Raw genomic sequence first — 12,707 nt, forward strand, 5'->3', positions numbered from 1 at the left:
TGATTACCAGATGCCATTCTGACATATCAATGAGATATCTGGCATAAAAACAATGGCTCCACTCTGAAGGCTGCATCAGAGAAAAATAAGTGCAATTAATTGAGTTCTGTAAACTGGTGGCTTCATGCCAAAACTAAATAAAAACCCTTTCTTTTCCCACTCTGTCTTGATTTAGTGCTTTTACATTGCTATAGCCTCAATTCATAATTACAGGAAGATTGGAAGATCACTAAAGCCTGGACCTTTGCAGTTAAAGGTTACTCTAATATGCATTAGTGTCTGTTAAATGCCTACAACGTGTAAGAAATATTCTCATGCAGAAGTATGGGTGTGAAAGAAAGAAGGCATGTTTTCATACACCTCTTTTTAATACCAATTTTGAAGGCCAAAAAAAAAGTTTTGGGGATAATATATTTTTTGGCTTGGCTGAGGTAGAAAGAGCTGGGAGATCAAAAATGGAAACAGATTTGTTTGATGCTTCCTCTACTGTAGACAAGCCATAGATGCAATAGTGCACATAACCACAGCATCCATGGTTTCAGTGCAGACCCAAAATCTTGTATTGGGAAACACTGGTGAGAAGCACCATAAAATGCGAAAAGATACATTCGCGACTGCCGCTTGTTTATTTGCATAAATGTGGATTAATACAAACATTTAGTTTTGCTTAAATTTCCTCATACCCTTATCAACGTTGTAATAGAAATGTAAACTAAAGAGATTGAGAGGTGGAGTTAGATGGATGGCACACAGCAGGAGGATTCGGTAGGAGATGCAACAGAAATGTCACAGCTAATGATGCACAGCTGGTTGCCCTCCATTTTCAGCATGTGCCACATGGCAGGACGGGCACTCGAGACCCGCCATGGGAAAGGAGAAAGGGGTGGTGGTCTTGGGCAAAGAAGGTGGGGGTCAGTGCGTGGGGAAGCAAGCTGGGTCGGGTCAGATCAGGGCCACGGGGTTGACTTATAACTGTGTACCTTGAGCGCTCAGACAGCATTGTGAGAAGGAAGGCTAACAAGCTCTCCGCTCCTCTGAAACACGAAGCAAAAGCAAGAGAGAAACGGCCCGGGGTTAGAAGCATCGCCACACATCCTGCATTACATACAGTGTTAGAGCAAATGAGAAAACTTTTTAGAAAGGGGCAGGAGAAACTTTATTATGTTAGAACAATATCTGTGAGTAATATTAGGCCATTCATCATGAAGCACTCTTATGTAAGATGAATTAAAACGGTAGGAATATATAAACAAACAATGGGGAGTGTAACTAAATTACGGAGCTTTTTCATAAGTCGGCAGGAGATGACTTTAGTGCATGCGATCAATCACAGCCCCAAGTAGCAAATTTCACAGAGTAAATTAAATTATTTGGGCGTGAGAGCAGGGGGTTTCTTCCAGGGCAAATCTCACTTTGTCTCATCCAAAACACACCCAGAGCTCAGACACAAACACCTTCAACACACACACACACACACACACACACACACACACACACACACACACACACACACACGCACGCACGCACGCACGCGCACACACACACACAGACACGCACACACACACGCACACACAGACACGCACAGCATCAAAGCTGTGTTTCAGCTTCACTATCAATAGCTCTCTGTTCTCTGCAGTAAACCATTTCATCATCAGACAGATACAGTCAGTCATCAATGCTCTTATAAGGTCTGAGAGGAGAGTAAGGGCTGCATACATTCCTCTTCCTGTATGGTATTACAAGAGGCTGTTGTGCGTCCTTGGGCGCCATGTGTATGTTGCTGCGTTTGGATCGTTGCTTGGCTAACAGCAGAGATGCTGATCTGGTAGAGGCTCAGCCTTGGCTGTCCACGGGGACCCGGCTTCACAGGAACGATCAATAACCACAAGTGACATGTGCCAAGTGTATTATGTCCGCAGCTTCATTGAGCTTATTTATTTTGTGGCTGTCGGCTTCAATCAAAGCCAGTTTATGCACTCTGGGTGGGCTGACGGGGGGGCAACTGTAAGCCTGACAGGAGCGGCTCTTACAGCGAGAGAAACAGTGCTGACAAGACATTGTCATTTAGCTCTGTATGCTAGCTTGCACTGAACTTAATGTGAAGCATGTGAACTGGAACCAAACTTCACTCATCTTTTTTATCACATTTGGTGATGTTCTCATACACGCCCCGTCTTACTTTCTCTGTAACTCGCACTCACCCACACTCTGAAATGTTAGGAGGTCCCTCAGTGCTGTGGGCATCATCATCATCATCATCAGCCGTCTTCATGCCCACTGGGAGCTTGCAACTGGACTGTGAGCGTGTCTGTCCACAGGCCTCTGAGCCGGGCCCGGGCCCAGGCCCAGGCACGGGCCCCGGCTCTGACTCAGGCCCTGAGCTGCTGGTCTGGGGGATGGTGTACACCTTGGAGGAGTCAGCGGACATACAGTATCTGGCACCGCGGGCCAGCGGACTGCCAGAGTGGTGTGAGCCACTGGTCAAACAGCAAGAAATAAAGAATAATGTAACTCAAAAGTGACCACAAAATGAATGAGTTTAAAAAACAGAAAGGTTAAATGAAAATAAAAGCACAAACAAGCATTAACAATGACAGAAATGAAAAGCTGCTTGTAACACAGCAAAATCAGATGTATAGAAACAACCTCACAAGATGATTTTTTTTTTTTTTTAAACTCAAAATGGTTCATGAATGGTTCGCACTGCTGTCGGCTCAGAGAGGATGACATAATTCAATCCACGCACAGCTAGTTTCCTTTTAACCTACATTGGGGACATGACTCAGTCTATCATGCAACTCTTCCTGCTGAACTTTGTCCTTTCAGTATTTTGTCAAATATCAACTGACAAACCACATTAAAGGGTCAGTGCGTTCAAATCACATCCCCCACTTACTTTCAGTGCTATGCAGAAGTTCAGAGTTATCTGCCGCCGTGACCTCTCCTGATTTATGGTTCTCTAAGCATAAAAAGTAAAGTAAGTGCACACCACAAGGTAAGTGGAGAGCTGTTTATAATTTTGTTATCTGGGTGAACTGACCCTTGAAATCATGATCAAAAGGTCAAAGCAATGTTTTATTTGTAGAGAAAAGGGGATGCATATTTCTAAAATGATTACAGCTAGTCCTTAAAAACCACAAACAACTTATTTCTCGTTGATTTATATACAGTACATCACTCAATCCAACTCATTTGTATAATCTTTGTGTCATTTCCTTGTTTCTGATTAGTGTTTTAGCTTAAATCCAGTCAAATTAGATGACATTTGACAGTGAAGCCATTCATCAAACAAAGAACACTGCTCTCCTGTCTTTGCTCTTGTATAATTCATAATGTAAATGTATCATCCCTAATATGAGGGTGGACAGTTTGTGCTTCATGTCTGGTTGGGATTCATCTTTCTGCGGCGCAAATGGATCTCTGATTTAGATCTTCTAAATCTTAGATTTAGATTTTCGTCCTGGAAAACTTTTGACAAGTATAAAAGCTTCTCCTAAAATACCATGAAACAGTAGTCTTGGCTGTAGCTGGAGGCACCACACACTCTGTTTCCATATTCATGACCATCTGGGCCACACCCTGCAAAATGTGCTCCTGCTGCTTCACTGTTTGCTCAGATGACACTCGGGTGTCAAAGACCATTACATAAAAGGTGGGAAGCGTCAGAGTAGTCAAGGTTGATGGTACGGGCTCTTTGCTCATTTCTGAATGATATCATGGAGTGGACAGTTCTGACGACTCGTAAACAGGTCAATGATCTGAACAGATTGTGCTAACATAATCCTGTATGGTATAAACAAATAGATACCCATTCTATTTCCTTAAGACAGACTGTAAGTAGCTGCAGGGCCAACCCTCTCTGACATCTCCTCTCTTCCCCAGATGGGCCCCAGTCTGGTGAGTAGGACTTGGAAGACAGCGTGATTAAACCCCCTGTGTTGCTTCAGTCTGACAGCGGCCCCACCCACCAGCTTCAGCACAGCTGGATGAGCCCGGCTGCAGGTCAGCAGAGAGGGAGCGCGACAGGGTGAAAAGGTCAGTTAACAGCCAGCAACCTTTCTTTTGTGCATGTGTGTGTATCTGTGTGTGTTTAACAGAACAGATAATCACGCCCAATAGTTTGGCCGTGTTGGTGTGTGATTGCACATCGAGGTGTTTGAACAAAGTGGATTTTGCCCTGAGCCATACAGCATGAAAAAAGGTATCAATTTCCTCAGCAGGCAAATAACATACCCAACAAGATAAAATAAAAAAGTAATTGCTGAAAGAAAGGAAAAATCATCAGAGAATACCTTTTGACACTAGTTGGAGGTACAAATTGGTTAATGGCTTCGTTCGAAGCTAAGCTTGGTGGTTAGGTGTTTGGCCTGCAGAAGAGCGTCATTGCTCCTTGGCATGGATGATCCAAGTCCCTGAAACTCTACTGGAGGCATGAACACTGTTCCTCTGAAAGACTTTCCCCCAATATATGTTTTCATGATGAGTGCATTCTAATAAATGTATCCAAAATCTCCTGTAAATGTTTCATTTGGTTGAGATCTGGTAAATGCGAAGGCAAGAGCCTAATAGCTCTAACGACAATCTTCACTTAATCAAGTTCTTCCTTCGATTTGTAACACATCTGTATTATGAACCAAGTTTTGTTACCCCATACACAAAGTGTAGCAAAACATCAGATACAACCAAAAAAAAATTAAAAATCTAAACATCCTTTTAGAAGAAAAAAGAATAATAAAACACACAACTTGTGTCTGTACTGTACCTTGAATGAGATGAGATCTCGCTCAGGTCTCCAATGCTGCCCTCTGTCACATGACCAGACATGATAGCAGAAGCGTAGCCCTGCGGTAAGTACAGTTTCCCATGATCCTCCTCTGATGCCCCATCCTCGTGGTGCTCCGACACCCACGGGTGTCCCTGCTCCCCCACCCTGCCCTGCAGCAGCACTCGGGCCCCAGGGGCCACGCAGGGATTAGTGTCTATGCCGCTGTCTGTGGATGCCCCTTTGATGTAAGTGAGGCCCAGCATCTCCGGATCCATCAAGTCTCCAGAGCCAAAGTGCTTATCGTCACTGTTGCTGGAGGCGTTGCTTGAAAGGGTGTTGCTACTTGAGTGGCTCGAGTTTTTATCACCCGTCTGGTGCAGGAAGAGAAGGGGGTGGGGGGGAAGGAAGAAAGAAAGAAAGAAAGGAAGAGAGAGAGAGAGAGAGAGAGAGAGAGAGAGAGAGAGAGAGAGAGAGAGAGAGAGAGAGAGAGAGAGAAAGCAGGAGGGGTGAAGGAGAAAGAAATATAGTAAATCAAACGAGGTCAAACAGCAGCTGCAAACAATTCTTATGGTTGTTTTAACATGCTCGGCGTACCAGACAGGGAGGGGTTCACCCATCAGGTTACATCGCATGTCCATGTGTCCCTGACTGAAGCGACAGCTTCTTTTCTGGAGGCCGATTATAGTGTCGGGTGGTTGACAGTAATAATGCTGAAAGTCACATACTTTGTGAGTGACCTCTTAAACTCTGGTACTCATTTGGGAAATCCACACAATCTGGCTCTTAAACCAGCCATGAGGGGATCTATAATGTTTTCATCAACTATTTTCTCATCGGAGAGGCAGAGTAAAATATTCAAAGCCAGGCCAACTTCACATCAATGTATCAACAACGTGTATCAGCAGCCCCACAAATCAATGTGCTAACTAGCAACACAGGCTTATAGTGAAGGGTGTTAACAGTAATACTTAATTTGAGAATATAAACAATGAGTCACAATGGATTGAACTGTCCTGCTGTCTTCATTATGCTGAGCTTAACACAAAGGCAACTTAAATCACTGCCTCAAAAACCATTGGAAAAAAAGCACTAAGAATTAGGGACATACAGTTTAAATGTGTGTCCTCTGGCCTGGGTTAATGCAACAGTGGCTGAAAGAAGTTGTTAGGTGTGTGTGTGCCTCCAGCATCAAAGGGGAAAGAAGAAAAAAAGATAAATGAGAGATAGAGGGGAATATAGAGAGAGGGGAAATGAGAGGCTAAGGTACTTAATATATTCAACCTTCGAGGAAAATGTGTCCCAGAAAAGTGTGAGACAACCAGAAACGTGATGAGATGAGACGCCCGTTAGCATGCTGATGAAGGGAAAGCGATAACTGCAAAGAGCGTCTAGAGGGGACGAAGTGGACATCCCAACCCAACACCCCAACTGAACTGCTGATTGCTGCAGAGCCCATAAACAAGGGCAATCTGACCTCACCCTGATTCAAACACACAAGGTGGAGGGTAAAGCAGGCCTGACCGTGCCGAGCCGGGCAGTGCACTCTCCTGCAAACACAGCACACTTAGAGGCTGCATCAAATCCAGAGCTGTCAAATACTCTCCAAAAAAAAGATCTCTAAACTTCCATTAAATGTCATATGGATGTCAGGTGAAATTAAAGTAGATCAGACCATTACCCTGGAAAGCTTGTTGGGTGAGTCCTTTCCTCCTTCCCTTTGCTTCAGAGGGTTCAGGATCTTAGTGGAGGGGATGTGCCATTTGGCCTCTGTGGAGCCACAAAAAAAAAAAACAGGTTACTTGCCTGTCCAAAGTCATGATATTCATTTGAATCATTACCGCTTCAATGAAGGAACATAGTACTCACCTGCAGACCTGGTCCTCTCCAGAGTGGGCTCCCTCTCCCGGTGGATCTCTCCGTCCCCTCCCTGGATGTCCCCTGGCCGCTCATGGAGGATAGGGGAAGGACAACTGGAGGAGGAGAGAGGAGGACAATGGGCTGTAAATGATTTCCTGTTTACAGAGTGATCTCTGTATGCGAGTCAGAGAAAGGCTTCAATAGATTTGCCACAGATGTACAGCAATTAGCTCAAGATCGTTTAAGGTCAAATCACTTGAGCTTATAATAGAATAAAGAAGGTGCCAGACAGCACTAACAAGAGACCTCTTTTCATTCGACTCGGCATGCTAGGCGCTCTCTCTTACTCTTGACAAAAGGGGAAGAGCAGCGAATGTTTCAATGCCGGTCCTAATTAAAGCTTAAAGAGCTAATAAATGTGACAGCAGATGAACAGAGGCCACAGCACGTCGTGATCTTTAACGACGACTCTAACCGCAGATCAGTCGGTGAGTCATGACGTCTGTCGTTCTGCATCGAGGCAACTCTGACGGGGTACACCGGTCCTCGAGAGTTCAGTGCACTTCTGAGGCGTCTGACAGAAAGGCAGCAGTCGGGGAGGGAAGCCTACTGTCACGGTCTGTAACTATTCACAGACAGACGTGGGTCTCTGATGGATACGAGACTCGGCCTGACAGATGTTACGCCTGCGCAGTCTGCAGGCTTTGTTGCCCCACAAACCATTATATAATTGAAAATAAAATGAAGGGAAATGTGTTGAAAAGGATCTACTGTGCATTTTTAACGGGACAAAATAAGCAAACCGGAACATTTTATGAAAAGAAAAATAAATTGTGGTGAAAATATTCATGTTGACAGATGCTACAATGCCTCGTCCTCTAAAAACATTTCAGTCTCTTATGATTGTTGTTTTTTTTGTTTTTTTTTTAAACAGAAATTTCTTTTTAGTGGCTTTCTCCAAAATTGCAGTGTAGTTTTCTAAAGTGGCACTTCACTCGCAGTTGGAGATACTGAAGGACAAGAGAGAATTCTTTATAATTACTTCCTATTATCCTTAAGTGCTCATCCTTTTGAGATCTTCTGAACAGAGGGAGAGAGATGTGCTCAAAGTTATACTTTACTGTACTTGGATTAGATCTCTAATGGCTGTAACCTGCAGCTGAAAATTAAAATGTACCTCTTTATGTTTGACGTAGACTTTATGTTCTTCTGAATGAAATCATGAAACCAAAGCTTTGAGATGACTGCATGGAAACTATAATAATGCATGTTAACTAAAAAAAGAAATCTCATACACGAAACTCATTATCTTCCATCTTCCCTCTTTTATGCTCTGGATGTGGTATTAGAAGCAGGCACAATTTTATTGTTTTGTTAGATCACATCCTGTAAAAACCTGTGACGACTGGCCAAAAGTGCACTGATGATTCGGTCATTTTGTGCGGAAAAATTGCTGTCATTTTGCAAAATTGCAAGTTCTCCGAAATAGTGCCAGGACTGATTGTGGTTGCATTCATTACAGTAAAACCGCATAATCCTGAAGGGACTACTTTGAGGCTATTTCATAAAAGCAACACTGCTGCGGTCCTGTACCCATCATATCCAGGCTGCTGGGACCAGGTGCTGCTGCCGCAGGGTCCTGGATCACTGGAGGAGGACTGGTTACTGGGGGAGCTGCGGTAGTGCTGGTCTCCCTTGTTACATGAGGTGACCTGGGGATTCTCCATATCCTGCATCATCCTGCAGAAACAGAGGGACAAAAGATTCACAAGTGTTGAACATACTACCAGAACTGGTCAAAACTAAAGTATTCAATGATATGAATATCTATAATTTGGGCTGCAACAAATTGCGTACTAATTTATTAAATTCCCAGAGCACAAGGTTGCATCTTCAAATTACATACTGTTGAAGATTTAACCTAAGGGATTGTAACCTACATATTTGTGCTTGTTAAGTGACTAAAAAGATAAGTTAATTGTAGAAATTGTTTATACTTCTAATAATTTCAGCTCTAATCTATTTGTATAGATTTTTTTTAAACTGTTTGTCTATTCAATTTACCTCTTCTGATCTTTGACACTAGAAGCACAAATTGCTGAAACTGGAATAACTTTTTTCCCTCACATTAACAACATTATTATTGGGTGTCACGCTGCACAACAGTCGTCTGCATGTGAGCACCGTGAATAATCTCTAAAAAAATGCGGGAGCTCTCAGTGAGGGAGAAGGTGTCTTGTTCTCCAAAGACAAACAGAAGAAGGGATTAGTTATGGTAATAAGCCTCAGTGAGTCGTCCAGATGGTGAAACCCTCACTGTATGTAATTTCCAGGCAGAAGGAGCTCCTGAATGTGAGGGGAACTTTGAGATTCCTACTCTTCAATCATCAACACACACATGGCCTGTTAATGAAGTTAAGTCATTGAGTTCGACTGGTCTGACCATCATCTTCGCTCTGCCGGTCCAAAGTGCATATCACTGCCCTGACCTGACTGGTTATCTTGGGACGAAAGGTTTCTTTGCTTACTTTCGCGTGGCCAGGAAAAACTTGCGGCCGATGGTCTGGAGAGGAAAATAAACACTGCATACAAGTTATGTCTGCTGCCTCGAGGCCTTCCCTTTAACCAACACACCAAAGTAGGTTAGATGACTGGACGGAAATAAGACTACAATAACATAGGCAGGATGGCTTTCACATTAAGTCTCCAGCCAAGTCTTGTTGGATATTCTATACTGTTCATATCTGCTTCTTTTTTTACTTATATATTTGCTTATCTAATGGGTTTGGGATTGGGTTTGTATTAAACTTGATTTCCCAGCTGATAAAACCATGTTTTTTTCTTTTGTCACATGCACAAAGCTGGATCCAAAGATCGTGCAGATAAATCTAATGAAAACAATCCAGTCGAGCCTCATGATTCAAAAATCTAAATATAAATGTCCATTCAGAAGGTGAAAAATTCTTAGCATTGACACCTTCTCCTCTGTCATGAAGTTTCCTTTGTCTGGACGTCCATGGGAAACTAAACTGTCAGTAACTCAATCGTGGTCACACATCAACAAACGCATCGCCCAGATTGCTACATTTCCTCTCCGGCTGAAGTGTTAGTCTCCTCGACCGCATCCAGGCACTTAAATGTGAAACAGCAGCAGCTGCTTTTTGTTCTCCTTCTCCTCTTCCCTCCTGAAAGTTCAGGGGGGATATTGAATGCAATCTTTTCTCTCTGCTCTGCAATACCATTTGAAGGGACAGAGATTAGGGGTTGGTCTGCATAGTAGGCATCATATTTTATGGTGTTAGCTATACGTGTGGATAAGATGATGCTTCATCTGAGCTTTAAAGATTTATATGCGCCCTGTAGTCCAGTGGTCTCCTCCCATCAAAAACCACCTGTCAGGTTCCAGCCGTGTTCATTTGAGTTTAAACTGTTTGGTCTGTTCAGCTTTCACTCGCACTGCTAACATCTAGAGACGTAGAAGCTGATTATATTAGCAACCTATTTATTCATCAAGATACTTTTATCCATCTATTTCAACAATTTGAAATCACTCTCACACATATTGTAATATTCTGATACAATTAACTTGGTGTGATGTAAAAATTTTTTTTAAATCGAATTGTCTATTTTTCAAAATAGCCAAACCACTCAAACAATTGTTGATTTATTCCTGGAGAATATGTGACTTTATAATACTCCCCTCCTGTCTTCCTCTCAAGTCTATGACTCCTTCATCCCCCTCCTCCACTGCCTCTCCCTCCGGGGTGCTACATATTGTGGTCCGGGGAAGAGCACTCTCTTTGTTTCTGCAGTAATTGGATGAGATGAGCTGAGCCGTGTCAGTGTCCCTATCACCTCCTCCTCGGCAGGGTGCAGGAAGAGGGAGGGAGCGGGGAGGGATACGGAGAGAGAGAAAGAAACTGGAGCGAGGGAGGATGGAGCGCTCCCACTGCCAGCAACTGATTAGGCAGAGAAGGCGGCCATTATCCCAGTATAGTCAGAACAGGCAACACCAGGGGGGGTCGGTGTGACACGCTGGAAAGGTTATCACGACTGTAGGGGTTTCATTAGAATGAACAAATCGCTTCTTTACATGGCTCGATGGAGATGTCCAAAAAGAGACACAGCCTAGGACAGGAACAAAGTCTGAGTGTGGCCTTATCATCTGAAGGGAGATGAAAGCAAAGCCGTGAATTAATTTGACTAAAATGCTCCATTCATATGGATGCAAATAACTGAACACAATAAGAGCTCCTAAAATTGTTACTGGGGCTCTTTTCAAAATGAGAAAGGCTGAGAGTTCAAAGATTTCATCTGAAAGGATTGGCTCTTTTGAGTGCCGTGTTGTTTGATCGTGAGTTTTGCAAAGCAGAGCTTTCTGAAAGGTCTTGATCAGAAAGGTTGACTTCCAAAATTGTCTCACAGGCAATTTTTGTTCGTTTGTTTACTGAATTTTTGCACTACCTCTCTTTACTTACCCGTACACAATATTCCTCAGATTTGATCTTGCCATGAATTTTGTTCATTGTTATTTCAGTAATGTTTTGTGGGCATTGGTGTCATTCTTACCACCACTTCCATTGAAGTGTTATATACATGTTATATGTGGTAAAAGCTTCAAACTGAAGAGACTTGAAAAGGTTAGCTTGTGGTCAAAACCTTCAGTGGGAAGGTAACATTCATGAACTGTACAAGTAAACAAGAAGTAGTTTGTTCTTTTACATGAGATAATGGAGATCATATTTAAAGGTCCCATAATTTACACATTACCAGTGTTATATTTGCAGGCTTGATTTCCAAAATACAGTCATTTTCTCATCATCTCAATATAGTTGTACATCTCCTCTCTTTAGCACTCTGCCTGTAGCTCTACCAAGAAGAGACTGTTTGTTCCCGTGTCTTTAAAGGGCATTGACATCAATGATCCTTTCTGGCCAATCAAAGGTTTTCTTTGGTCTTGTAGCTTGCTAGTGCCATGACAGAATGATTACTTGGTGCTTCTTCCAGATAAAAGGTTGGACAGTGGGTTGTGCTGATGGTGCACATGAGCATGAGTTTGTGACGTCACAAACTCACAGTAGTCCAAACAGCTTGATCAAAACACACAGTCACTGAATTCAGACTGTGTACTATTCTCTGTGGACTGAGTCTGAACACTGTCAGAGTATTTAAAGAGCTGCAACACCTGCTTTATAATCAAAGAATAAATTGAAATCTGAATTTACACAATATGGGACCTTTAAGCTTGAAGACTGCCCTTTTATTTGTGTGGATTCATTTGAGACAGTGAAAAGTGAATTCCTCTGTAAATTCATAGTCTTTTAGAGTCTAGTCTTGTCTTTGTTTATGCAACCTTGCTACCTTACTATCATCTGATCACTCTAAACTTCCCCATATGTCTCAAGAGTTGCTTTAAACCCTTTATATGTAAAACTCTGGCCAGAAGCAAATAAGTGAAGAAAGGCAGTGGAGAGAGTAAGGGGCGTTTACCTGGACCCATCTGGTAACTTCCTATCGAAGGAGGTGCTTCGAGGGATAGCTGCCTGGTGTTGTTGGAGGATCTGTTGGCACTGCAGCCGGTCGGGACCCTGAGTGGGCGAGCCTCGGGACAGAGCGGGTCCAGCTGATGCGGGCACCCGATGCCAGGTGGTGTTTCTCCTGAAGGGTGTCTTGTATTCACAGGGTGTGCCCTCGCTGTCGACCTTGTACTCCACCATTGGTATGCGGTAAAGCTCGGAGCAGCCCCTGAGAGGTAGGATTGGGAAGGAAACAAAGGTTAAAGGTCATCAATGAGCTGAGGATGAAGGTTACAGCAGCATTACATTTTATGGGAAGGTATTCTGAATGATGACAACATTTAAAATATCATCTCTTAACCTTAATCTTAAAAAAACAAAACTTAAGTTTAATCTTACACCAAAGCATCTTGAAGTAATGTATTCCATTCTTTTTTTGGCCATTAAATTGACAATTTAATGACATATGTGGGTTGTCACTGTACAACACGCTGACCCCCAGGGGGAGGTGAAGTATTCATATTTTCTGTCACCATGACTACACCACAAAACACAAATGCTGTCATAAA

The 12,707-nt window shown here is 43.0% G+C and overlaps 1 protein-coding gene across 3 annotated transcripts in view; it reads right to left on the minus strand.

Moving 5' to 3' along the window:
* sipa1l2 (signal induced proliferation associated 1 like 2) overlaps positions 1 to 12,707 on the minus strand; it is an 80,009-nt gene that overhangs the window by 12,146 nt on the left and 55,156 nt on the right. For 2 of the 3 annotated variants that reach the window (XM_069145057.1, XM_069145058.1), the window contains exons 10-15: positions 12,113 to 12,367; positions 8,216 to 8,362; positions 6,632 to 6,735; positions 6,444 to 6,532; positions 4,763 to 5,136; positions 2,202 to 2,477 (exon numbers count right to left, since the gene is read on the minus strand). In XM_069145057.1, the coding sequence (XP_069001158.1) occupies positions 2,202 to 2,477; positions 4,763 to 5,136; positions 6,444 to 6,532; positions 6,632 to 6,735; positions 8,216 to 8,362; positions 12,113 to 12,367 (1,245 nt within the window). The remainder of the gene's footprint in view (positions 1 to 2,201; positions 2,478 to 4,762; positions 5,137 to 6,443; positions 6,533 to 6,631; positions 6,736 to 8,215; positions 8,363 to 12,112; positions 12,368 to 12,707) is intronic. The other variant, XM_069145059.1, reaches the window with a different exon arrangement.

Source organism: Embiotoca jacksoni, unplaced genomic scaffold, assembly GCF_022577435.1.
Source record: "Embiotoca jacksoni isolate LCO1_2020_lvr unplaced genomic scaffold, fEmbJac1.0.p SCAF_12, whole genome shotgun sequence".
In the NCBI taxonomy this organism is placed as follows: domain Eukaryota; kingdom Metazoa; phylum Chordata; class Actinopteri; family Embiotocidae; genus Embiotoca; species Embiotoca jacksoni.